Here is a 26945-nt window from a genome sequence, read left to right as displayed (position 1 = left end):
AGTGTCCGGGCCTACAGTGTCCGGGCCTACAGTGTCCGGGCCTACAGTGTCCGGGCCTACAGTGTCCGGGCCTACAGTGTCCGGGCCTACAGTGTCCGGGCCTACAGTGTCCGGGCCTACAGTGTCCGGGCCTACAGTGTCCGGGCCTACAGTGTCCGGGCCTACAGTGTCCGGGCCTACAGTGTCCGGGCCTACAGTGTCCGGGCCTACAGTGTCCGGGCCTACAGTGTCCGGGCCTACAGTGTCCGGGCCTACAGTGTCCGGGCCTACAGTGTCCGGGGCTACAGTGTCCGGGGCTACAGTGTCCGGGGCTACAGTGTCCGGGCCTACAGTGTCCGGGCCTGCAGTGTCCGGGCCTGCAGTGTCCGGGCCTGCAGTGTCCGGGCCTGCAGTGTCCGGGCCTGCAGTGTCCGGGCCTGCAGTGTCCGGGCCTGCAGTGTCCGGGCCTACAGTGTCCGGGCCTACAGTGTCCGGGCCTACAGTGTCCGGGCCTACAGTGTCCGGGCCTACAGTGTCCGGGCCTACAGTGTCCGGGCCTACAGTGTCCGGGCCTACAGTGTCCGGGCCTACAGTGTCCGGGCCTACAGTGTCCGGGCCTACAGTGTCCGGGCCTACAGTGTCCGGGCCTACAGTGTCCGGGCCTACAGTGTCCGGGCCTACAGCGCCCCCCTGACCTAATGAAGGACAAGGGCGGTCCTGTACGGGACAAACCAATTTACCCCTACACACGGGATGTCCCTGCTAATACGGGACAGTTGGCAACCCTACCCTCCGGCCCCTCCACGCCCAACGTCTCTCTCTCCCCCCGGACCCCCCCCCCCCAGCCCCTCCCCTCAGGCCCCACTAACCGGCTGCTCTCCTCCTCCACCTCCTCGTCCTCGGCCTGTACCAGGGCGCCTGGGGCCGGGCTGCGGGCCTGCACAGCCTGGCTCAGAGAGTTCAGGACGATCAGCTTGTACTTCTTCCAGTTGCGGGCCTTATGTGGGGCCTGGGCCTGGTGGGCCGGGCCTGGAGCCTGAGCCTGGGCCTGGAGCCTGGGCCCCGTGACGTCGCCGCCGGCACTCCTCGACTCGGTGGGCGAGCTGGGCCGGAGGCCAGGGCGCCGCGGGCTGTCGGGGAGAGGGGGGGACGGCTTGCAGCTCTCCCCGCCCGTGACCGGCGGGGGCGGCGGTGGCAGCGGCAGCTCGAGGCCCCGGCGGAGGCCTGGCCACGGGACCCGGCCCCCGGGAAGCGAGCCGGGGCCGGCCGGGAAGCGGAAGGCCGACCCCGGGCGCGGGCCGCAGCCTCCCGGTACCCAGGTCAGCGCGGTGACGGGGCCCGTGGTGAGGAGGGCCAAGGGCCCGGCCGCCGGAGGTGGGTCCTGGTGCTTGTGGGCGGAGAGGCCGAGAGGAGCCCTGTGGGGGGGGGGGGGGGGGGGGGGGAGGAGGTAGAGAGAGGGAATAAGGGGAGAGAGAGAGAGAGAGAGAGAGAGAGAATTAGGCCATTCCATCCATCAAGTCCACTCCGCCATTCAATCACGGCTGGTCTATCTCTCCCTCCTAACCCCACTCCCCTGCCTTCTCCCCATAACCCCTGACACCCGCACTAACCAAGAATCTATCTATCTCTGCCTTAAATTCACATGTTTTTAGAGTAGAATTAGGCCATTCGGCCCTTCATCTACGCCATTCAATCACGGCTGATCGCTGCCTCCTAATCCCATTTCCTGCCTTCTCCACATAACCCTTGACCCCCGTTCCAATCAAGAACTTGTCTATCTCTGCCTGAAAAATATTAATTGACTTGGCCTCCACAGACTTCTGTGACAATGAATTCCACGGATTCACCGCCCTCTGACTGAAGAAATTCCTCCTCATCTCCTTCCTAAAGGAACGTCCTTTAATTCTGAGGCTGTGCCCTCTGGTCCTAGACTCTCCCACTGGTGGAAACATCCTCTCCACATCAACTCGACCCAGGCCTTTCACGATTCGGTAAGTCTCATCCTTCTAAACTCCAGCGAGTACAGGCCCGGTGGCAACAACGCTCATCATATGTTAACCCACTCATTCCTGGGATCATTCTCGAAGACCTCCTCTGGACTCTCTCCAATAGGGTTGCCAACTATCTCACTCTCAAATAAGGGACAAAGGGCGACGTCACCGCCCCGCTCCCCACGTGACCTCACCCATTGGCTCCACCAATGGCGGCCGCCCAGGCTGGGAGATGGGTTGCTATGCAACCTCCGTTAGGCGGTGCCCGGGCCTCCGGGCCTACACTGTCCAGACCTACACTGTCCGGAAGGTAGACACAGATTTTAACCAGCATCTGCGGTTTTTTTCCTACTACATTGTCCGGGCCTACAGCATCCGGGCCTACAGCGCTCACCCGGGCCTAATACGGGACAAGGGCGGTCCCGTACGGGGCAAACCAATTTAGCCCAAAATACGGGATGTCCTGGCTAATATGGGACGGTTGGCAACCCTGCTCTCCAGAGCTAGCACGTCCTTCCTCACAGCGGAGTGTCCAAAATCCTGAGAGAAAATCATGAATCCCACAGATTGGCCACCCTGTGACGGTCTCGTTTCCACGCTGTGTAACTCTATGACTTTTTAAAGTTTAGTTTAGTTTAGAGATACAGCGCAGAAAAAGGCCCGCTGGGTCCGCGCCGACCAGCGATCCCCACACACTAACACTATCCTACACCCACTCGGGACAATGTTTACATTTATACCCAGCCAATTAACCTGCAAACCTGTGCGTGGGAAGAAACCGAAGATCTCGGAGAAAACCCACGCAGGTCACGGGGAGAACGTGCAAACTCCGCACAGACGGCGCCCGTAGACGGGATGGAACCCGGGTCTCCGGCGCTGTGAGGCAGCGACTCTACCGCCGTGCCACCATCTTGGCCAATACAGGTGCTCTATTTCTCCGACCACCACTCACAATAGTCCCAAGCGTGGCGCGGGGCTTGGCGGCGGTGCCTACCTGAAGTGGGCGTAGCTGCAGCACGCCTCCACCACGTGGTCCATCTGCAGGTAGCCGGCGGCGGTCAGGACCTCCGCCACCGTGGCGGGCTCCAGGGGCAGGTAGGACGTGTACATGAAGTCCAGCAGCAGCCGGAACCCGCCCGCGCTCACGCCCGCCGGCAGGCTCACCAGGTCCACCTGCCGCCTCGACTGGTCCGAGAAGATCGAGTAGAAAAAGCCGCTGAGAGAGAGAGAGAGAGAGAGAGAGAGAGAGGGTGGGGAGGAAAGAAAAAAAGATGGCGGCCGTCAGTGAAGGGTTGCCCGTCGCGGTGGCGCAGCGGTAGAGTCGCTGCTTTACAGCGAATGCAGCGCCGGAGACCCGGGTTCCATCCCGACCAAAGATACTAGAGGAACAAGATGGACCACTCTGTCGAAGTCGCCTATACTGAAGTGCAGTACGCAAAGGAGTCATTTTAGTAAGCAAAACCCACCGTTCGCTCTGCCTCTCGCAGTGTAATCAGTGTTTTGGGGGAACAGAATGTGTGATGATACCATTAAAATGCAGAACATATCTCATCTATCAATTCACAGATTTTTGTTATTTTTCTTTTTAAATGTTTTTGTAAGTTTCTGCCTACTATAATGGCGCCGTGACGCGCCACGGTTTTTTGGGTCGAGTGGTCTATCTTGCTCCTCTAGTATCTTTGATCCCGTCTACGGGCGCTGTCTGTACAAGAGTTTGTACGTTCTCCCCGTGACCTGCGTGGGTTTTCTCTGAGATCTTCGGTTTCCTCCTACACTCCAAAGGTGTGCAGGTTTGTAGGTTAATTGGCTTGGTAAATTAACAAATTGTCCCTAGTGGGTGTAGGATAGTGTCAGTGTGCGGGGATCGCTGGTGGGCCGAAGGGCCTGTATCCGCGCTGTATCTCTAAAAAAAACTAACAACTAAAATCACGTGCAAACTACGTACAGACAGCACAAGAATGCATTCAAGAGAGAGCTGGATAGAGCTCTTAAGCATAGCGGAGTCAGGGGGTATGGGGAGAAGGCAGGAACAGGGTACTGATTGAGAATGATCAGCCATGATCACATTGAATGGCGGTACCGGCTCGAAGGGCCGAATGGGCTCCTCCTGCACCTATTGTCTATTGTCAAGAAGGGTCTCGACCCGAAATGTCACCCATTACTTCTCTCTAGAGATGCTGCCTGACCTGCTGACTTACTCCAGCTTTTTGTGTCTGTTATCAGTGTATGAAGGATTTAACGTAGCATCGTGTTCGGCACGACATTGTGGGCCGAAGGGCCCGTTCCTGTGTTGTACCGTTCTGTTCTATGGTCTGGTAGATGTGAGTTACAAGGAGATAGACACAAAATGCTGGAGCAACTCAGCGGGTCAGGCAGCATCTGTGAAGCACATGGATAGGTGACGTTTCACAGAGCGCTGGAGTAACTCAGCGGGTCAGGCAGCATCTGTGGACGACACGGATAGGTGACGTTTCATAGAGCGCTGGAGTAACTCAGCGGGTCAGGCAGCATCTCTGGAGAACATGGATAGGTGACGTTTACAGAGTGCTGGAGTAACTCAGCGGGTCAGGCAGCATCTCTGGAGAACATGCTAGGCTTGTATACACTGGAATTTAGAAGGATGAGGGGGGATCTTATTGAAACATATAAGACAATTAGGGGATTGGACACATTAGAGGCAGGAAACATGTTCCCAATGTTGGGGGAGTCCAGAACAAGGGGCCACAGTTTAAGAATAAGAGGTAGGCCATTTAGAATGGAGATGAGGAAGAGCTTTTTCAGTCAGAGAGTGGTGAAGGTGTGGAATTCTCTGCCTCAGAAGGCAGTGGAGGCCAGTTCGTTGGATGCTTTCAAGAGAGAGCTGGATAGAGCTCTTAAGGATAGCGGAGTGAGGGGGTATGGGGAGAAGGCAGGAACTGATTGAGAGTGATCAGCCATGATTGCATTGAATGGCGGTGCTGGCGTGAAGGGCTGAATGGCCTACTCCTGCACCTACTGTCTATTGTCTATAACATGGATAGGTGACGTTTCACAGAGTGCTGGAGTAACTCAGCGGGTCAGGCAGCATCTGTGGAGAACATGGATAGGTGACATTTCACAGAGCGCTGGAGTAACTCTGCGGGTCAGGCAGCATCTGTGGAGAACATGGATAGGTGACGTTTCACAGAGCGCTGGAGTAACACAGCGGGTCGAGCAGTATCTGTGGAGAGAAGGAATGGGTGACTCCTTTTGTGTCTACAGATAGAGTTTGTCTTGGCATCATGACGTGAGCTCCCGACTTCAGTACACGAGAGGCAGTGAGCAGTACCTGCAGGCCACCAGCACGGCCTTGTGCGCCCGGAACGGCTGCCCCTCGGCCAGGAGTTGGACGTCGGTCAGAATCTCCCTCCTGCGCATCTCGTTTAGGTTGAGCATCATGTCGGTGGAGTGCCGGGGTGAACTCCTTGATATACCTCTCGGCGGTCGACCCCATCGTCACCTGAGCTAGGCTGGGGTTGGGGAGGGGGGGGAGGGGGGGTCGGGGAGGGGGAGGAAAGAGAAAGGGGTTGCACAGGTCAACAGAAAGAACATGGAGGAGCTCACGGGTCTCGGGCCGAGGCCGACGTCAGGGAGCTCCAGAAGCTGCACGAGGTTCGACAAGCCCCAACCCGGGGTCAGGTCGCCCGGCGCAGGGGGGCCGAGATCAACCCCCTCCCCCCCCCCCCCCCCCCCACTGTGGGAGCTAGAAGGAATCCTGGACGTCTTTGGAGTGTGGGAGGAAACCGAAAATCTCGGAGAAAACCCACGCGGGTCAGTAGGCAGAGTTGCTGCCTCACAGAGCCAAGAGACCCGGGTTCCATCCCGACTAAGGGGTGCTGTCTGTGCGGAGTTTGCACGTTCTCCCCGTGTCCTGCGTGGGTTTTCTCCGGGTGCTCCGGTTTCCCCCCCACACTCCAAGGACGTGCGGCTTAGTAGTTTAGCTTGGAGATACAGCGTAGAAACCCGATTAACCGAGAAACCTGTACGTCTTTGGAGTGAATGAATGAATGAATGAATGAATGAATGAATGAGTGAATAAGTTTATTGGCCAAGTATGTGCGTATACAAGGAATGTGCCTTGGTGCTCCGCTCACAAATGACAACACAAACATACAGTTAACAATTAAGAATAAAGCATAAACACATCAAAACAATAAGGATACAACATTACGGTCTAAACATGAGGGTGAAAATAAACCAGGGCAAAAAAGAGAGACCACAGACTTTGGTTATTGAGTAGAAAAACTGTTCGTGGATAAAAGCTGTTTTTATGTCCGGCTGTGTCTGCTTTGACAGTCCGGAGTCGCCTTCCAGAGGGAAGTGCTTCGAAGATTTTGTGGCCAGGCTGAGAGGGGCAAGTGTGGGAGGAAACCGAAGATCTCGGAGAAAACCCGCGCGAGGTCAGTAGGCGAGCTGGCTTGGGTAAAGGTTGTAAATGGTCCCGAGTGTGTGGGGATAGCGCTAGAATGTGCGGGGGATCGCTGGTTGGCGAGGATTCACTCGGTGGGCCGAAGGGCCTGTTTCCGCGCTGTGTCTCTTTAAAGTCCGAGGCCAGGCTCTCTCTGAAGGCAATTTCCTCCCCCCCCCCCCCCCCCCCCCCCCCCCCCCCCCCCCAACCCCACCTCGATGCCAACAGAGGAAACTGGTTCCTGTTGTTCCGGACGATGGGAGTTCTGTGATCTGCCGGAGAGGAAGGAGGTGACGGGAAACAATGGCCGGGACGGGACCGAGCGCCAACGGTGACTCACGGATCCCAGGAGAGGAAGAGGGAGGGAGCGCAGCTGCAGAGATATCTATAGTGTGAAAGCGAGCTGCAGCCACTGTGGGGGGGGGGGGGGGGGGTGAAGAGGTGCAGCCACTGTGGGGGGGGGGGGGGGGGGAGGGAAAGGAGTGTGTAAAAATTACGAGAGGAACAGATCGGGTGGACGCACAGAGTCTCTTGCCCGGAGTAGGTGAATCGAGGACCAGAGCGGAGAGGTTTAAGGTGAAGGGGAGAAGATTTAATAGGGATTTTTTTCACACAAAAGGGTGGTGGGTGTATGGAACGAGCTGCCAACAGGAGGTAGTCGAGGCTGGGACTGTCCCAACGTTTAAGAAACAGCGATGTGCAGGAACGAAATGCAGATGCCGGTTTAAACCGAAGATAGACACAAAAAGCTGGAGCAACTCAGCGGGACGGGCAGCCTTTCTGGAGAGAAGGAATGGCTGACGTTTCGGGTCGAGACCCTTCGAGTAAACGTCACCCATTCTTTCTCGAGAGAGAGAGAGAGAGAGAGAGAGAGAGAGAGAGAGAGAGAGAGGCTGCCCATCCCGTTGAGTTACTTCGGCATTTTGTGTTTAGGAAACAGTTAGACAGGTACATGGATAGGACAGGTTTGGAGGGATAGGGGCCAAACGCAGTCAGGTGGAGCTAGTGTAGACGGGGCATGTTGGCCGGTGTGGGCAAGTTGGGCTGAAGGGCCTGTTTCTACGCTGTATTACTCTATAGTCTTGTGGGATCTTTCTGTGCAATATATATCATACATGATAAGGCCTGGATAGAGTGGATGTGGAGAGGATGTTTCCACTGGTGGGAGAGTCTAGGACCAGAGGGCACAGCCTCAGAATTAAAGGGCGCTCTTTTAGAAAGGAGGAACTTCTTTAATCAGAGGGTGGTGAATCTGTGGAACTCATTGCCACAGAGGGCTGTGGAGGCCAAGTCAGCGGATGTTTTTATGGCAGAGATAGACAAATTCTTGATGAGTGCGGGTGTCAGGGGCTATGGGGAGAAGGCAGGAAAGTGTGGTTGGGAGGGAGAGATAGATCAACCATGATAGAATGGCAGAGTAGACTCGATGGGCCGAATGGCCTGATTCTACTCCTACGTCTTGTGAATGTCGGCCACATCTAACACTGGAGCTTTGAGTAGGAAAAAAAAAAACTGCAGATGCTGGTCTAAATCGAAGGTAGACACAAATGCTGGAGTAACTCAGCGGGTCAGGCAGCATCTCGGGAGAGAAGGAATGGGTGACGTTTCGACCCGAAACGTCACCCATTCCTTCTCTCCCAAAATGCTGCCTGACCCGCTGAGTTACTCCAGCATTTCGAGTCGACTGCAGGTCAGTGCGGGACGGGACGGGCGCTACAGGAATGAAAAGTTTCCTCTCGCCTCGCGCTCCTACCTGTTCACGCGGAAGGTTCCAGATCCCTCTCGGGGATTCACGGTGACATCGGCAGGTCCCAGCGGCACCTGAGGAGGGGGAGGGAGAGGGAGGTTCAGTTAGGTCTGGACGCGGCATTGGGCACTGCCCGCTGGGCAGAGGGGGACAGGGGGCTGCCCGCGGTGTGGTCTCTCAGCGGGGACCGCCCGCCCGAGAGTCCCCGCCCAAACCTCCCACCGGTCACCAGCCCCTCTCCCATCCTCGGGAACACTGGACCAGACTGGGTCCCCTACACCCCTCTTCTGTAACCCCCCCCCTCCCCTCCACCCCCTCTCCGTAACCCCCTCTGGCCCCTAACACGCATCCTGGTCGATTGTAACTCCACTTTCCCTCTCCCCCGACTCTCAGTCTAAAGAAGGATCTCGACCCTGCATTAAAATTTGATAAGCAAGTCAACGCTGTGGTAAAAGCCAGCTTCTTCCAACTTCGAACCATAGCTAAAATCAAACCTTTCCTCCAATTCGACGACACAGAAAAAAACATTCACGCTTTCATTTCCTCCCGCCTAGACTACTGCAACTCCCTATACACTGGGATCAGCCAATCTTCCCTGTCCCGCCTGCAACTGGTCCAAAACGCCGCAGCGAGACTCCTGACGGGTACCCGTAAAAGGGACCACATCACCCCGATTCTGGCCTCTCTCCACTGGCTCCCTGTACGGTACAGAATCAACTTCAAACTCCTCCTATTCACGTATAAAGCCCTAAATGGACATTCCCCCCCCTACATCAAAAATCTTCTAACCCCCCTCTCTAACTCCAGGTCCCTCAGGTCGGCCGACTTGGGGCTACTCACTATCCCGCGGTCTAGGCTTAAGCTCAGGGGTGACCGCGCTTTTGCGGTTGCAGCTCCTAGACTGTGGAACAGCATCAGAACTGCCCCCTCCATCGACTCCTTTAAGTCCAGGCTCAAAACCTATTTCTACTCCCTAGCGTTTGAGGCTCATTGAGGAGGCGCTGTGAACTGTTTGCGTGCTACTGTACGTTTCTTTTTTTTTCCATTGGAACCTAATCAGATGTACAGCACTTTGGTCAACGTGGGTTGTTTTTAAATGTGCTATACAAATAAAATTGACTTGACTTGACCCGAAACGCCACCCATTCATTCCTTCTCTGTAGAGCTGCCTGCCTGACCCGCTGAGTTACTCCAACGTTTCGTATCGATCGTCGATTGTAATCGCGTACAGTCTTTCCACTGAATGGCCAGCACACAAGACAAAAAAGCTTTTTCACTGCACACGTGACCCTATTGAACTAAACCTAAACGTTCTCCAACGCCCAGCGTCAATGGTCAATACTGTTGACCAATCTACAGTTCTGAGGCCTTCTTTCGAGCGTGTCAGAAGGAACTGCAGACACTGGTTTACACCGAAGAGAGACACAAAATGCTGGAGTAACTCAGCGGGACGGGCAGCATCTCTGGAGAGAAGGATTGGGTGACGTTCTGGGTCGAGTCAATCGGAAGAAGGGTCTCGATCCAAAATGTTGCCCATTCCGTCTCTCCAGAGATGTTGCCTGACCCGCTGAGTTACTCCAGCGTATTATTTCCAGACTAAACAACAGTTCCTCAAGAGTCCAGCGCTCGTGTCGACTGGGACTAACACATCCGCCCGCCCGCCCGCCCACGGCTAATCTCGCCCCCATCCCTCCCTCCCCTCCCCACTACTCCTCGCTCCCCCTCCCCTCTTCATCACTCCCACCCTCCCTCACTCCCCCGACCCTCCACTCCCCCCATCCCTATCCCCCACCCTCCCCACTCTCATCCTCATCCCGCCTCTCTCCCCTCACTCCCTCTACCTCTCCACTCTCACCCCATCCCCACTCCCTCTCTCCCCTCCCCCCATCCCCACTCCCCCCATCCCCACTCCCCCTGCCTCTCTCCCCCCTCCCCCCCCTCCCCACTCCCCCCCCTCCCCACTCCCCCTGCCTCTCTCCCCCCTCCCCCCCATCCCCACTCCCTCTCTCCCCATCCCCACTCCCTCTCCCCCCTCCCCCCCATCCCCCCACCCCCCCCATCCCCACTCCCCCTGCCTCTCACCCCATCCCCACTCCCTCTCTCCCCTCCCCCCATCCCCACCCCCCCCCCACTCCCCCTGCCTCTCTCCCCCCTCCCCCCCCCTCCCCACTCCCCCTGCCTCTCTCCCCATCCCCACTCCCCTCTCTCCCCTCCCCCCCATCCCCACTCCCTCTCTCCTCTCTCCCCATCCCCACTCCCCCGCCTCTCTCCTCTCTCCCCATCCCCACTCCTCCGCCTCTCTCCCCATCCCCACTCCTCCGCCTCTCTCCCCATCCCCACTCCCCCGCCTCTCTCCCCATCCCCACTCCCCCGCCTCTCTCCCCATCCCCACTCCCCCGCCTCTCTCCCCATCCCCACTCCCCCGCCTCTCTCCCCATCCCCACTCCCCCGCCTCTCTCCCCATCCCCACTCCCCGCCTCTCTCCCCTCACTCCCCATTCCCCCCGTCTCTCTCTTCTTTCCCCCTCCCCTGGTTCCCCACTCACCCCCCACCCCCACTCCCCTGCCTCTCTCCCCCTCACCTCCCCATCCCCACTCCCCCCGCCTCTCTCCCCTCTCCCCCTGGTTCCCCTCTCCCCCTGCCTCTCTCCCCCTCTCCACTCCCCTGGTTCCCCTCTCCCCCTCACCTCCCCATCCCCACTCCCCCTGCCCCTCTCCACTCTCCCCTGGTTCCCCTCTCCCCTGGTTCCCCTCTCCCCTGGTTCCCCTCTCCCCTGGTTCCCCTCTCCCTGGTTCCCCTCTCCCCTGGTTCCCCTCTCCCCCTGGTTCCCCTCTCCCCCTGCCTCTCTCCCCTCTCCACTCCCCTGGTTCCCCTCTCCCCCTCACCTCCCCATCCCCACTCCCCCTGCCTCTCTCCCTCTCCCCTGGTTCCCTCTCCCCTGGTTCCCCTCTCCCCTGGTTCCCCCTCTCCCCCTCCCCTCCCCATCCCCACTCCCCCCTCCTCTCTCCCCTCCCCTGGTTCCTCACTCCTCCTGCCTCTCTCCCCCCCCCCCCCCCCACTCACTCCCCACTCCCCTGCCTGTCTCCCCTCTCCCCCTGGCCCCCCACTCCCAGCCTCTCTTCCCCCTGGCCGCCCACTCCCCCAGCCTCCCTCCCCCCGGCCCCCCACTCACCCCCCACAGCCGGCGGCCCTCCCTCGGCCGCTGGGTAGCACGGTGGTGTCGCCTGGCCTGCGGGGGTGTGCGGCGGCTTCCATATACAGCGGGCGTGGAGCGCGGAGCGTGGAGCGTTGGCGAGGCCGGGTATCGGCAGAGGGAGGGATCCCAGCTACGGTGCACCAGCTAGTCCTGACCACCGGCTGGGACCGGCCCCCTTTAAGCTGCTCGGAACAACACCAGCCCGGTCACATCCTGCTCCCCCTCCCCACACCAGGAACGCTGGGAATGGGGGGGGGGGGGGGGGGGAGGAATATTTTTAGCATTCAGGAAAAGCAATAGGCTCACTGACCAAAATTGGTCGTAAGCAGTATAGGAGCAAAGGTGCAGAAGGAATAAAGGCGTGGACTATTTTCCAAATGGACAGTAGGAATAAAGGTGTAGGCACAAAAATGCCGGAGTAACTCAGCGGGTCAGGCAGCATCTCCAGAGAATCTGTGGAATTCTCTGCCTCAGAAGGCAGCGGAGGCCAATTCTCTGGATGCTTTCAAGAGGGAGCTGGATAGAGCTCTTAAGGATAGCGGAGTCAGGGGGTATGGGGAGAAGGCAGGCACGGGTTACTGATTGTGGATGATCAGCCGTGATCACATTGAATGGCGGTGCTGGCTTGAAGGGCCGAATGGCCTACACCTGCACCTATTGTCTATTGTTTCGGGTCGAGACTCTTCTGCTAAATGGACAGCTTCAATAAAGGTGTCGACTTGTTTTCAAGAGAGAGTTAGATTTAGCTTGTCGGGCTATCAAGGGATATGGGGAGAAAGCAGGAACAGGGTACTAATCAGCCGTGACCATAATGGCGCTGGCTGGAATGCACCTATGTTTCTATGACTACTTTCTAAATGGACAGTAGGAATAAAGTTGTAGACACAAAATGCTGGAGTAACTCAGAGACCCGAAACGTCACCCATCCCTTCTCTCCCGAGATGCTGCCTGACCCGCTGAGTTACTCCAGCATTTTGTGTCCACCTTCGGTGTGAAACAGCATCTGCAGTTCCTTCCTCGGATACGGGGCCCAAAACTGCTCACAATGCTCCAAATGTGGTCTGCCCAGCGCCTTGTAGGGCCTCAGCATTATATTCGTACGTGTCGGAAGGAACTGCAGATGAAACCTTGGTTTAAACCGTAGACACAAAACGCTGGAGTAACTCAGCGGGACAGACAAGTTAGCAAAATCAATATTCTCTATATTAATGTTCTCTAAATCAATATTGATTCCTCTAGCTTCAAGTAAGCCCTGCATTCCCTCTCTCTCTCTCTCTCTCCATCCTTCCCCCACCCAAGTCACACCAGCTTCTCGTTCTCACCTAGCACACAGCCTGTTTCATTTATGTCCTGACTTTGTTGCATATCTTTCATTCATTTGTTCCACATCTCTCTACATCCCTGTCTATATCTCTCGATTCCTTCTCCCCCCCCCCCTCCCACCCCCGAGGAAGGGTCTCGACCCAGAACGTCACCCATTCCTTCTCTCCAGAGGCGCTGCCTGACCCGCTGAGTTACTCCAGCATTTGGGGTTTAGTGCGATGTGCACTGAGGTAAAGTGAAAAGATGTTTTGTTTCAAACTTTTCGAGACACAGCGCGGAGAGAGGCCCTTCGGCCCACCGAGTCTGCGCCGACCAGCGACCAGCCTGTACACAAGATCATGAGTGACAGGAGTGGAAGTAGGCCATTCGGCCCATCAAGTCTACTCCGCCACTCAATAATGGCTGATCTATCTCTCCCTCCTAACGCCATTCTCCGGCCTTCTCCCCATAACGTCTGACACCCGCACTAATCAAGAATCTATCAATCTCAACCTTAAATCATTGATCATGTCCCGTCTCTACATCGGCGAGACCAAGCTCAGGCTCGGCGATCGTTTCGCTCAACACCTCCGCTCAGTCCGTCTCAACCAACCTGATCTCCCGGTGGCTCAGCACTTCAACTCCCCCTCCCACTCCGACCTTTCTGTCCTGGGCCTCTTCCATTGTCAGAATGAGGCCCAGAGCAAATTGGAGGAACAGCACCTCATATTTCGCTTGGGTAGTTTTACACCCCAGCGGTACGAACATTGACTTCTCTTAACTTCAGGTAGTCCCTGCTTTCCCTCTCTCTCCATCCCCTCCCCCTTCCCAGTTCTCCCACTAGTTTTCCCGTCTCCGACTACATTCTATCTTTGTCCCGCCCCCACCCCTGACATCAGTCAGACCCGCAACGTCACCCATTGCTTCTCTCCCGAGATGCTGCCTGACCCGCTGAGTTACTCCAGCATTTTGAGTCTACCTTCGATTTAAACCAGCAGTTTTCTTTCCCGATCCACTGATCGTACGGTGGCTATTCTCAGCGTTACATCCCTGTTTTTGTGTCTTCATTTCCTGGAAGGCTGCTTGGGCAGCTGACACCCCCCCCTCCTCTCTCCTCTCTCCCCACAGACCGGGGTCTCGGCTGCTTCCTGCCATTGTGGAGCTGCAGAGGATGCGGTGACGACAGGCGTCCTTGGGATTGGCAGCTGCACGGGACCAGAGAAAGACCGAGCCTGCCCCCCGCTACACACACACACACACACACACACACACACACACACACACACACACACACACACACCAGCTCTCTGCCTTCCTGCCCAGCTGGAGGGCGGGTAGGTCCTGCTCTCTCGGCAGTGGTCCCGAGGGTTGCCAACATCCTCGCTCCCAAATACGGGACAAAGGGTGACGTCAGGGCCCCACGTGACCTCACCCAGCCAGCGGCCACGTGCTCCCGCTCCACCAATGGCGGCCGCCCGGGCCGGGAGGCGGGCTGCTTCGCCAACCTCCGTTAGGCAGCGCCCGCTGCTCCGGGCCTACACTGTCCGGGCCTACAGTGTACGGGCCTACAGCGTCCGGGCTTACACTGTCCGGGCCTACAGCGTCCGGGCCTACACCGTCCGGGCCTACAGCGTCCGGGCTTACAGCTTCCGGGCCTACAGCATCCAGGCCTACAGTGCCCCCCCCCCCCCCCCCCGGGCATAATACGGGACAAGGGCGGTCCCGTGCGGGACAAACTAATTTAGCCCAAAATATGGGTTGTCCCGGCTAATACAACGACAGGACATCATGAGGTCATAAGATCATAAGAGCAGAATTAGGCCATTCGGCCCATCGAGTCGACTCCCCCATTCAATCATGGCTGATCTATCTCTCCCTCTCAACCCCATTCTCCTGCCTTCTCCCCATCACCCCTGACACCCGCACTAATCAAGAATCTATCTATCTCTGCCTTAAAAATATCCCTTGACTCGGCCTCCACAACCGTCTGTGGCAAAGAATTCCACAGATTCACCGCCCTCTGACTAAAGAGATTCCTCCTCTTCTCCTTCCTAAAGGAACGTCCTTTAATTCTGAGGCTGTGCCCTCTGGTCCTAGACTCTCCCACTAGTGGAAACATCCTCTCCACATCCACTCCATCCAGACCTTTCACTATTCTGTACGTTGCAATGAGGTCCCCCCTCATTCATAAGGTCACAAGTGATAGTAGTCGAATTAGGCCATTCGGCCCATCATGTCTACTCCGCCATTCAATCGTCTTCACCCCACCCCAGATACGGCACAAAATGCTGGAGTAATTCAGCGGGTCAGGTAGCATCTCTGGAGAGAAGGAATGGGTGACGTTTCAGGCCCACACCGGCCAACATGTCCCAGCTAGACTAGTCCCACCTGCCTGCGCTTGGTCCATATCCCTCCAAACCTGTCCTATCCATGTACCTGTCTAACTGTTTATTAAACGTTGGTATAATCCCAGCTTCAACTACCTCCTCTGGCAACTTGTTCCATACACCCACCACCCTCTGTGTGAAAGAGTTGCCCCTCGGACTCCTATTAAATCTTTTCCCCTTCACCTTGAACCTATGTCCTCTGGTCCTCAATTCCTCTACTCTGGGCAAGAGACTCTGTGCATCTACCCGATCTATTCCTCTCATGATCTTATACACCTCTGCAAGATCGCCCCTCATCCTCCTGTGCTCCAAGGAATAGAGTCCCAGCCTACTCAACCTCTCCCTGTAGCTCACACCCTCTATCCTGACTAGGGTTGCCAACTGTCCCGTTTTAGCCGGGACATCCCGTATTTTGGTCTGTCCCGTACGGGACCGCCCTTGTCCCGTATTAGACCCGCGGGCCGCTGTCGGCCCGGACAATGTAGGCTAACGGCGTGTGTTCGGGGAGAGGGGCGGAGTGCGGAGTGCGCTCACCTGACAGAGGTTGCATGGCAACCCGCCTCCCGGCCGCCATCAGTGGGGCGGGAGCACGTGGGCGAGGTCACGTGGGCCGCGGTGGCGGTGACGTCACCCTCTGTCCCTTATTTGGGAGTGAGGTAGTTGGCAACCCCTGGTCCTGACCGTCTCCCCCACCCCCCACCCCCCCCCCCCTTCCCCACCCGGACTCCTGCAGTGTCCGATCTCCCTGGGGAACCCTTGTGGGAACAGGAACCTTACACTTCGCTGCTTCCTGTTATTTGTTCTGGGCTCCTAATCCGTCTCGGTGACTCAGTCCCTGAACAAAAGGATGGTTGTGGAAACTGTCTCGGGATCGAGGAGCACTGACTCATCCCGTTGCCTCTTTATTTTGGGAATTCCGACGATGTTTAGTTCGGAGTTAGATCACCGCGCCGATCACCCCGCACACACACACACACACACATGACGAACTGTACACTGCAAGGGCCAGGAAGCGAGCGGGCAAGATCATCTCTGACCCCTCTCACCCTGGCCACATACTCTTTGAAGCACTCCCCTCTGGAAGGCGACCCCGGACTGTCAAAGCAGCCACAGCCAGACATTAAAAACAGCTTCCTTCCACGAGCAGTAGCTCTACTCAACAACCAAAAGTCTGTTGCCTCCTTTTGCTCTGGTATTTCATTTCATTCTTCACATGTGTAGATTATAATGTTGTATTCTTAATTGTTTTTCATTCTTAATAAACTTGACTTGACTGTGTGTTTGTGTTGTTACTTGCAAGCGGAGCACCAGGGCACATTCCTTGTTCGTACTTGGCTAATAATGTGCAGGAAAATAACTGCAGATGCTGGTACAAATTGTAGGTATCACAAAATGCTGGAGTAACTCAGCAGGTCAGGCAGCATCTAGGAGACAATACACAATGGGTGCAGGAGGAGGCCATTCGGCCCTTCGAGCCAGCACCGCCATTCAATGTGATCATGGCTGATCATTCTCAATCAGTACCCCGTTCCTGCCTTCTCCCCGTACCCCCCTGACTCCGCTATCCTTAAGAGCTCTATCCAGCTCTCTCTTGAATGCATTCAGAGAATTGGCCTCCACTGCCTTCTTTTTTTAATTTTTTTTTAAAATCTGTTTATTAGTTTTTACAATTATTTCAACAATGAACAAACAATACACGTAAAGATACATCCCCACCCCCCACCCCCCGCCCCATCCCAGACGCAGAGATAAACATTGACATTAGTAAAACAAATACAAGGTAAAAAAAAAAAATTTTTTTAATTAAATTAAATTAAATTAAAAAATCCAAAATTTTGATTACAGACAAGGGAGGAAGAGTGTAGGCGGACATATAAACAGTCAGCACTGTGGTTTATCCCCATTCTCTAAAACAATCATTAAAGCTTTTGCATAATTTAGAAACGGTAACCATGTTTCTTTAAAGCTTTCCTGTAAACCTTTGAGAGTGCAGGAGGAGGCCTTTCGGCCCTTCGAGCCAGCACCGCCATTCAATGTGATCATGGCTGATCATCCACAATCAGTACCCCGTTCCTGCCTTCTCCCCATACCCCCTCACTCCGCTATCCTTAAGAGCTCTATCCAGCTCTCTCTTGAATGCATTCAGAGAATTGGCCTCCACTGCCTTCTGAGGCAGAGAATTTCACAGATTCACAACTCTCTGACTGAAAAAGTTTTTCCTCATCTCAGTTCTAAATGGCCTACCCCTTATTCTTAAACTGTGTGTGGCCCCTTGTTCTGGACTCCCCCAACATTGGGAACATGTTTCCTGCCTCTAACGTGTCCAACCCCTTAATAATCTTATACGTTTCGATAAGATAAGAAGGAATGGGTGACATTTCAGGTCGAGACCTTTCTTCAGGTCAGGTCTTTTTTGCATCTATTTCATTCGTTGTTCTTTATCTCTCTACATCACCGTCTGTATCTCTCGTTTCTCTTATCCATAACTAATCCGAAGAAGGGTCTCGTCCGGAAAGGTCACCCGCTATTTCTCTCCAGAGACACTGCCTGTCCCCCAGAGGCAGTGAAGAAAGCTAATGGCATGTTGGCCTTCATGACAACAGGAGTTGAGTATAGCAGCAAAGAGGTCCTTCTGCAGTTTCACAGGGCCCTAGTGAGACCGCACTGGAGTACTGTGTGCGGTTTTGGTTTCCAAATTTGAGGAAGGACATTCTTGCTATTGAGGGCGTGCAGCGTAGGTTTACCAGGTTAATTCCCGGACTGGCAGGACTGTCATATGTTGAAAGACTGGAGCGACTGGTCTTGTATACACTGGAATTTAGAAGCATGAGAGGGGATCTTATTGAAACATAAAAGATTATTAAGGGATTGGACACGCGAGAGGCAGGAAACATGTTCCCGATGTTGGGGGAGTCCAGAACCAGGGGCCACACAGTTTAAGAATAAGGGGTCGGCCATTTAGAACGGAGATGAGGAAAAACTTTTTCACTCAGAGAGTTGTAAATCTGTGGAATTCTGTCGCAAAAGGCAGTGGAGGCCAATTCTCTGGATGCTTTCAAGAGTGAGTTAGATAGAGCTTTTAATGATAGCGGAGTCAGGGGGTATGGGGAGAGGGCAGGAACGGGGTACAGATTGTGGATGATCAGCCATGATCACATTGTATTTATAAACTGCTTCCAGCGTCTAGTGAGGCAGATGCCATGTGTTTGTACATTTGCTCTTCCAGTTTCTCATTCCCCGAACACAATCCATAATAGTTTCACTACCCTTTTATTTTCGTCCGTGAAGGCTCACAGCATGGTTTTTTATATTTCCTCAATTTCAGTTCAGTTTATTGTCACGTGGGCCGAGGTACAGGGAAAAGCTTTTTGTTGCGTGCTAAGGGGTCGGCCATTTAGAACTGAAATGAGGAAAAACTTTTTCAGTCAGAGAGTTGTGAATCTGTGGAATTCTCTGCCTCAGAAGGCAGTGGAGGCCAATTCTCTGAATGCATTCAAGAGAGAGCTGGATAGAGCTCTTAAGGATAGCGGAGTCAGGGGGTATGGGGAGAAGGCAGTAACGGGGTACTGATTGAGAATGATCAGCCATGATCACATTGAATGGCGGTGCTGGCTCTAAGGGCCGAATGGCCTCCTCCTGCACCTATTGTCTATTGTCTATCCAGTCAGCAGAAAGACTGTAAATGGCATGATTACAATCGAGCAATTTACAGTATACAGACACATCATAAGGGATGGGGGAAAAAACTGCAGATGCTGGTTTAAATCGGAAGGTAGGCACAATTTTTTTTTCGCACAGAGGGTGGTGGGTGTGTGGAACAAGCTGCCAGAGGAGGTAGCTGAGGCTGGGACTATCCCATCGTTTAAGAAACAGATATATGTTGGAAGGAACTGCAGATGCTGGTTTCAACCGAAGACAGACACACAAAGCTGGAGTAACTCAGTGGATCAGGCAGCATCTCGGGAGAGAACAAAATGGGTGACGTTTCGAGTCTGAAGAAGGGTCTCGACCCGAAACGTCACCCATTCCTTCTCTCCCGAGATGCTGCCTGACCCACTGAGTTACTCCAGCGTTTTGTGTCTACATGATACGGGATAACATTCAGTGCAAGGCAAAGCCAGAAAAGTCCGATCAAGGATAGTCCGAGGGTCACCAATGAGGTGGATAGTAGTTCAGCACTGCTCTCTGGTTGTGGTAGGACGGTTCAGTTGCCTGATAACAGCCGGAAAGAAACTGTCCCTGAATCTGGAGGTGTGCGTTTTCACACTTCTGTACCTCTTGCCCGATGGGAGAGGGGAGAAGAGGGAGGTATGACTTGTCAGTTTACTTTAACAATTCTCAAGTTGTTGCCTTCTTGTTTTCGAAAGGATTAAGTCGGAGTCCCAAAGTTACCATATCCGTTCTGTCACAGGAATGCCGGATAATCCGAGGTGTAGTCGTGGTGATGGAATATTAATCATAGAGTGATACAGCGTTGAAACAGGCCCTTCGTCCCAACTTGCCCACACCAACCAACATGCCCCAGCTACACCAGTCCCTCCAAACCTGTCCAATCCATGTGCCTGTCTCACTGTTTATTAAACGCTGGGATAGTCCCAGCCTCAACTACCTCCCCTGGCAGTCTGATCAAGGATAGTCCGTGGGTCACCAGAGAGGTAGATAGTAGTTCAGCTCTGCTCTCTGGTTTCCTCCGGGTGCTCCGGCTTCCTCCCACGTCCCAAAATCCTCCGGGTTTGTAGGTTAATCGGCCCCTCTGTAAATTGCCCCTTGTGTGTAGGGAGTGGGTGAGAAAGTGGGAACAACACGGGACTAGAGTGATCGATGGTCGGCGTGGACTCGGTGGGCAGAAGGTGTGTAGGAAAGAAAACTGCAGATGCTGGTTGAAATCGAAGGTAGTCACAAGATGCTGGAGTAACTCAGCGGGTCAGGCAGCATCTCTGGAGAGAAGGAATGGGTGATGTTTCGGGTCGAGACCCTTCTTCAGTCCGATTCTTGCTATTGCTTGCTATCAGAATTCTTGCTATTGAGGGCGTGCAGCGTAGGTTTACTAGGTTAATTCCCGGAATGGCGGAACTATCATATGTTGAAAGACTGGAGCGACTAGGCTTGTATACACTGGAATTTAGAAGGATGAGAGGAGATCTTATCGAAACGTATAAGATTATTAAGGGGTTGGACACGTTAGAGGCAGGAAACATGTTCCCAATGTTGGGGGAGTCCAGAACCAGAGGCCACTGTTTAAGAATAAGGGGTCGGCCATTTAGAACTGAGATGAGGAAAAACTTTTTCAGTCAGAGAGTTGTGAATCTGTGGAATTCTCTGCCTCAGAAGGCAGTGGAGGCCAATTCTCTGAATGCATTCAAGAGAGAGCTAGATAGAGCTCTTAAGGATAGCGGAATCAGGGGGTATGGGGAGAAGGCAGGAACGGGGTACTGATTGAGAATGATCAGCCATGATCACATTGAATGGCGGTGCGTACAGGCTCGAAGGGCCGAATGGCCTCCTCCTGCACCTATTGTCTATCGGTGGGCGGAAGGGCGTGTTTCCGTGCTGCAACTCGAAACCAAACAAAACATTTAGGGCCGTTCCTCTGAAATCAAAACTGAACTATCTCGGCCCTACTGCTTTCCAGTAATACTGTCTCGATCGTGCCACAAATGACTCGAAAGACTGATGCTTATGTCGGCCTGTCATTAGGTGACGTCACTCACTCGAGAGAGAGAGAGAGAGAGAGAGGGTTCTGATAAACACAAGACTATTTACTGAAAGAGACCTAGGTGGTGTAGCGCTCGTGAAATGTGTGTGGCTGCAGCTGTCAATACTTTACAAACTGTCTTAAGAAATCTGGACTTCAGTCTGAAGAAGGGTCTCGACCCGAAACGTCACCCATTCCTTCTCTCCAGAGATGTGGCTTGTCCCGCTGAGTTACTCCATCTTTTGGTGTCTAGCTTCTGTTTCAGAAGCAGGGACCAGGCACCAGAAAAAGGACCCACAACACCTCACACCCACCCACTCAGTTGAGATTATTGTCGCGTGTACCGAGCGAGGTACAGTGAAAACCTTTTGTTGCGTGCGATCCAAGACAATATGTGATTACAATCGAGTCATTTACAGTGTATAGGTACATTTGATATGGTAATAATGTTTAGTGCAAGGTAAAGCCTGCAAAGTCCGAACAAGTGCGTAGGAAGGAACTGCAGATGCTGGTTTAAACCTGGTTTGAAGAAGAGTCTCGACCCGAAACGTCACCCATTCCTTCTCTCCATCGATGCTGCCTGACCCGCTGAGTTACTCCAGCATTTTGTGATACCTGGTTTAAACCCAAGATAGACGTCTAAAAAAGCTGGAGTAACTCAGCGGGAAGGGCCGCGTCTCTGGCGAGAGGGAATGGGTGACGTTTCGGGTCGAGGCCCATACTTCAGACCTCTTTCAGAGTTTGCGACGGGCAGGAAGGAACCAAAACCGTGAAACTTTCCCCTGCGAGCAAGAACCCGAGCTTTGGTTTAATCGAAAAAAATTATTTTGCATTCATTTTGACTCATTCCGGAAAAGCTGGTTTCAATTTGCGTCTGGGCGATATCGTATCACGTTAGTCCTGGGGGGGGGGGGGTGTTTGGAAACCAAGTTTGCAGGCTGAGGGGAGGAGGGGTTCCAGATAGGAGTGTGGAACATCAGGTGTAACCCTGGCACCATCTCCATCGAGGCAAACCAGCCACTGCACACTCCCCCATCACACTGATGGCAATGTCTCTCATCACCCCATGGTCACCCCAGCAGATCCCACACACCACCAACTGCCCAGTAAAGCCCAACAGGTCACCAACTGGTCCAGTAGATCCCAATAGGTCATCAACTGTTCCAGTAGATCCCAACAGGTCACCAACTGTCCCAGTAGATCGCCACAGGTCACCAACTTCCCAAATTGATCCCTACAGGCTTCCAACTGTCCCAGTTGATCCCAACAGGTCATCAACTGCAACCGTAGATCAAAACAGGCCATCACCTGCTCCAGTAGATCACCACAGGTCACCAACCACCCAAATTGATCCCTACATATCTACATATCTCCAACTGTCCCAGTAGATCCCAACAGGTCATCAACTACTCCAGTAGATCGCTACAGGTCACCAACCGTCCCAATTGATCCCTACAGGTTTCCAACTGTCCCACTAGGTACCAACAGGTCTCCATCAACCCCTCCAGCACATCCCCTCAGATCTCCGTTCGACCCCTGCAGATCTCGAACCACCCCGGAAGATTCCCGCATATCTCCACCAACCGCCCCAGCAGATTCCCACACAGGTCTTCATCAACCCCTGCAGTAGATCCTCAGAGGATGGGAATCCCAACACACACATCCCAGCAGACCCCCCCCCCCCCCACCCCCATCCCAACCCGCGAAGTAGCCGAGTCCCAGCCCTGAAGAGCCCATACACGGCAGCCCCCCAGCCCGACTAGCCCCAGCCTCAAACCCCACAGAGCAGCGGGGACATCCCTAGATCACTCCCTCCCATCCCCTCCCTCCTCCACGACCCCATCCCCCGGCCGCCGCGCTCCCTCCCTCCCTCCCTCCCTCGTCCCCAGGTGACAGATCGCCCTCTCCCCGTCTTCTGTACCGTCCCGGTCCCCTCCTCCCTGACCCAGCTCCCCGTCTCCCACCGCCTGTCCCGGCCTCAAGCTCCCTCTCTCCCCGGCACAGAGCTCCCTCCCTCCCTCTCTCTCTCTCTTCCCCAGCCCTCTCCTTCACTCCCCCTCTCCCCTCAATCTCTCTCTCCCCTCAATCCCCTCCCCACTCTCCAACCCTCTCCTTTTCTCCCCTAGCCCTCTGCTTCTTTCTGCTTCTCTCTCCTCATTCTCTCTGTCCCCCACTCTCTCTCCCCCCACTCTCTCACCCCCTACTCTCCCCCCACTCTCTCACCCCCTACTCTCCCCATCCTCTTCTCACTCTTTCCCTCTCGCACTCCCTCTCTCCCAATGTCTCCCTCCCCCCTCACTCTCCCCATACTCTCCTCCTCGTCTCCCCTCACTCTCCCCTCTCCCTCCTCACTCTCTCCCCTCACTCCCTCTCTCTCCCCACTCCCTGTCCAGTCCCTCTCCCACTCCCACTCCCTTCCCACTCCCTGTCCAGTCCCTCTCTCTCCCCACTCCCTGTCCAGTCCCTCTCTCCCACTCCCATCCCACTCCCTGTCCAGTCCCTCTCTCTCCCCACTCCCTGTCCAGTCCCTCTCCCACTCCCTGTCCACTCCCTCTCTCCCCACTCCCTGTCCAGTCCCTCTCCCACTCCCACTCCCTTCCCACTCCCTGTCCAGTCCCTCTCTCCCACTCCCTTCCCACTCCCTGTCCACTCCCTCTCTCCCCACTCCCTGTCCAGTCCCTCTCCCACTCCCACTCCCTTCCCACTCCCTGTCCAGTCCCTCTCTCTCCCCACTCCCTGTCCAGTCCCTCTCTCCCACTCCCTTCCCACTCCCTGTCCACTCCCTCTCTCTCCCCCATTCTCTGTCCAGTCCCTCTCTCTCCCCACTCCCTGTCCAGTCCCTCTCTCCCACTCCCTTCCCACTCCCTTCCCACTCCCTGTCCACTCCCTCTCTCCCCCATTCCCTGTCCAGTCCCTCTCCCCCACTCCCTGTCCAGTCCCTCTCTCTCCCCACTCCCTGTCCAGTCCCTCTCTCCCACTCCCTTCCCACTCCCTGTCCACTCCCTCTCTCCCCCATTCCCTGTCCAGTCCCTCTCCCCCACTCCCTGTCCAGTCCCTCTCTCTCCCCACTCCCTGTCCAGTCCCTCTCTCCCACTCCCTTCCCACTCCCTGTCCACTCCCTCTCTCCCCCATTCCCTGTCCAGTCCCTCTCCCCCACTCCCTGTCCAGTCCCTCTCTCCCACTCCCTTCCCATTCCCTGTCCACTCCCATTCTCTCTCCCTGTCCACTCCTTCTCCCACTCCCTGTCCACTCCCACTCCCACTCCCTGTCCAGTCCCTCCCCCACTGTGCGGCCGCTCGGCCCCTCACCTGTGGCTTTGCCCGGCGGCGATTCGCGGAAGCCGCGTTCCCGGAGCCGCTTTTCTTAGAACTGGGGCCGGACCAATCCACTGGCGCCGCCCGCGGGGGGGGGGGATGCACCCCACGCTTCCCCATCCCCAACCCCCCACCTCTCTCCGTCCACACCCCCTCGTCAATGCACCGGCCAGCTACCGATAATCCACCAGAGCCCGTCTCCTCCACCGTCCATTTCCCTTCTTTTCCCACTGCCGTTTATTTACTTCTGTCATCCCCCCCTATTCCTCGGACAGAGTGGTGGAGTCCGCCCGCCGGGGTCACGTGCAGGGGGCGGGGAGAGAGCGTGACGTCACAAACCTGCGGCCACGCCCCCCTCGGCGCCGATTCTCAGAAATTCTTCGAAGGCTTTGTCGAGAATGGGCGGGGCCACTAGTGACGTCAAGGGGGGCCGGACCTGACGCGACGTAGGGGCGTTACGTGGGGCGGGGCTTGGCGCTAAGAGGGCGGGTGCTCTTACGTGGGGCGGGGCTTGGCGCTACGTGGGGCGGGGCTTGGCGCCAGGTGAGGCAGGCCATGGTGTTAAGTAGGAGGCGTGGCCAGGCAAGAGGTAACAACATCGATGTACAACATTGAGTCTGAAGAAGGGTCCCGAGATGCTGCCTGACCTGCTGAGTTAGTCAAGTCAAGTCAAGTCAAATTTATTTGTCACATACACATACACGATGTGCAGTGAAATGAAAGTGGCAATGCCTGCGGGTTGTGCACAAGAAGAATTACAGTTACAGCATATAAATAAAGTTAGTAAGTTACTATTAGTGTCGACAAAAATTTAGTCTCTGGGGTTATAAAAGTTGACAGTCCTGATGGCCTGTGGGAAGAAGCTCCGTCTCATCCTCTCCGTTTTCACAGCGTGACAGCGGAGGCGTTTGCCTGATCGTAGCATCTGGAACAGTCCGTTACTGGGGTGGCAGGGGTCCCTCATGATCTTGCTTGCTCTGGATCTGCACCTCCTGATGTATAGGTCCTGCAGGGGGACGAGTGTAGTTCCGAACGCACTACTCTCTGCAGGGCCATCCTGTCCTGGGCAGAGCTGTTCCCAAACCAGACTGTAATGTTGCCGGACAGGATGCTCTCTACAGCCCCAGAGTAGAAGCAATGAAGGATCCTCAGAGACACTCTGAATTTCCTCAGTTGTCTAAGGTGGTAAAGGCGCTGCTTAGCCTTACCCACCAGTGCGGCAATGTGCGTTGCCCACGTCAGATCCTCTGCGATGCGGACTCCCAAGTATTTAAAACTGCTCATCCTATCCACAATAGACCCATTTATCTCCAGTGGACTGCTGAGTTACTCCAGCATTTTGTGAATAAATTGATGTACAACATTGATGTACAACACTGATGTACAACCCTGATGTACAACACTGATGTACAACAACACTGATGTACAACACTGATGTACAATAACATTGATGTTGTAGTGAGTCGAAAACGAGCGTTATTATCCAAAGGTTTTTATTCATAGCAAAAACCGTAACAAGCTGCGCACTTACTTTGGACACCACTACTTAACTGCTTACATAATCTAATCTAATCTTTTGAGTTTGGCGCCAGACACAACTATACCTCGCGCTCCCGCATCCCGTGACTCGTTAGCCCAACCGAGGGTTCGAGACCCCCCCGCTAATCCGTATGTCCCTACATGACCCCCCCCCCCAGAACCCTCGTAACCATACCTCACGGGTGCCCGGACCTCCCTCCCGGAACGCGTACGGAGGGGGGAAACCGATACCGCCAATGTGACGGGAGGCGGGGAGGCCGCCGCCGCCAGAGGCGATGGAGGGGCCGCAGAAGCGGAGGGCGTAGGCGACGGAGAGCGCTTGATCGGGAACGGGGGCCCGGGCCCAACCATAGGCAGCGGGGGGCTGAGAGGTGGCAAACAAGGCGCCGCTGGCGGCACCAGGGGGGCGGCCATTGGCCGGCCACTGCGCGGTGGCTGGGCCACCGACACAGGGAGGTCCTGGTCCAAATGGGCCGGCTTGAGCCGGGATACTGAAACGAGCTCCTGGCGATTACCCACCTGTAAGGTAAAAGTGACAGCCCCTCTCTTAAGTACCTGAAACGGGCCGTGATAAACCGGCTGAAGAGGAGGGCGGTGGGAATCTTTCCGCAGGAACACGAAATCACAGTCCCGCAAGTCCGACGGGACGTGGACCGCCGTGCTTCCGTGCCAGGAGGTCGGGACTGGAGCCAGAGAACCCACCCGTGCCCGGAGGGAACCCAACACCGACGTAACGGGCGGCGGCAAAGCGGGGGCGGAAGGGAGGATGTCACCTGGTACCCGCAGGGGCGAACCGTAGACGAGCTCGGCCGAGGACGTGCCTAGCTCGGCCTTTGGGGCCGTACGAATGCCGAGGAGGACCCAAGGCAGCTGGTCAGCCCAATCGTGGCCGGTCAGTCGGGCACAGAGGGACGCCTTCAGCTGCCGATGGAAGCGCTCAACCATCCCGTTGGATTGGGGATGGTAGGCGGTGGTCTGCTGTAAACGAGACCCATACAACTGTGCCAGCACGGCCCAGAGGGAGGAGGTGAACTGGGCTCCCCGATCTGTGGTGATGATAGCCGGTACGCCGAAACGGGCCGCCCAATGCAACGCCAGGGCCCGTGCACAGGAGGCCGCCGAGGTGTCCGACAATAGGAGCGCCTCCGGCCAACGTGTAAACCGATCCACCACGTCAGGAGATGAGTATAACCCCGGGAATAAGGCAATGGACCCACCAAATCCACGTGGATGTGGAAAAAACGGACTGGGGGAACATCGAATCTCTGGTATGGGGGCTGGACATGGCGATGAACTTTGGAGGTTTGGCACGGAATACAGGCCCGTGCCAAGGCCGCCACCTGCTTCCGCAGGCCATGCCAGACAAACC

The 26945-nt window shown here is 55.4% G+C and overlaps 1 protein-coding gene across 1 annotated transcript in view; it reads right to left on the bottom strand.

The window, feature by feature from the left end:
- Positions 1-24089, bottom strand: part of LOC144609655 (B-cell CLL/lymphoma 6 member B protein-like) — a 39448-nt gene extending 15359 nt beyond the window's left edge. The window contains 6 exon segments of the mRNA XM_078428156.1: positions 849-1394; positions 2965-3186; positions 5278-5402; positions 5404-5458; positions 8150-8217; positions 24032-24089. Coding sequence (XP_078284282.1) covers positions 849-1394; positions 2965-3186; positions 5278-5402; positions 5404-5442 — 932 coding nt within the window. The 5' untranslated portion in view covers positions 5443-5458; positions 8150-8217; positions 24032-24089.
- Positions 24090-26945: the final 2856 nt, after the last annotated feature.

The sequence above is a fragment of the Rhinoraja longicauda genome, chromosome 34 (assembly GCF_053455715.1).
Source record: "Rhinoraja longicauda isolate Sanriku21f chromosome 34, sRhiLon1.1, whole genome shotgun sequence".
Taxonomy (NCBI): domain Eukaryota; kingdom Metazoa; phylum Chordata; class Chondrichthyes; order Rajiformes; family Arhynchobatidae; genus Rhinoraja; species Rhinoraja longicauda.
Note: the sequence above shows the minus strand (reverse complement) of the source record. Positions and strands in the feature narration are given on the sequence as shown.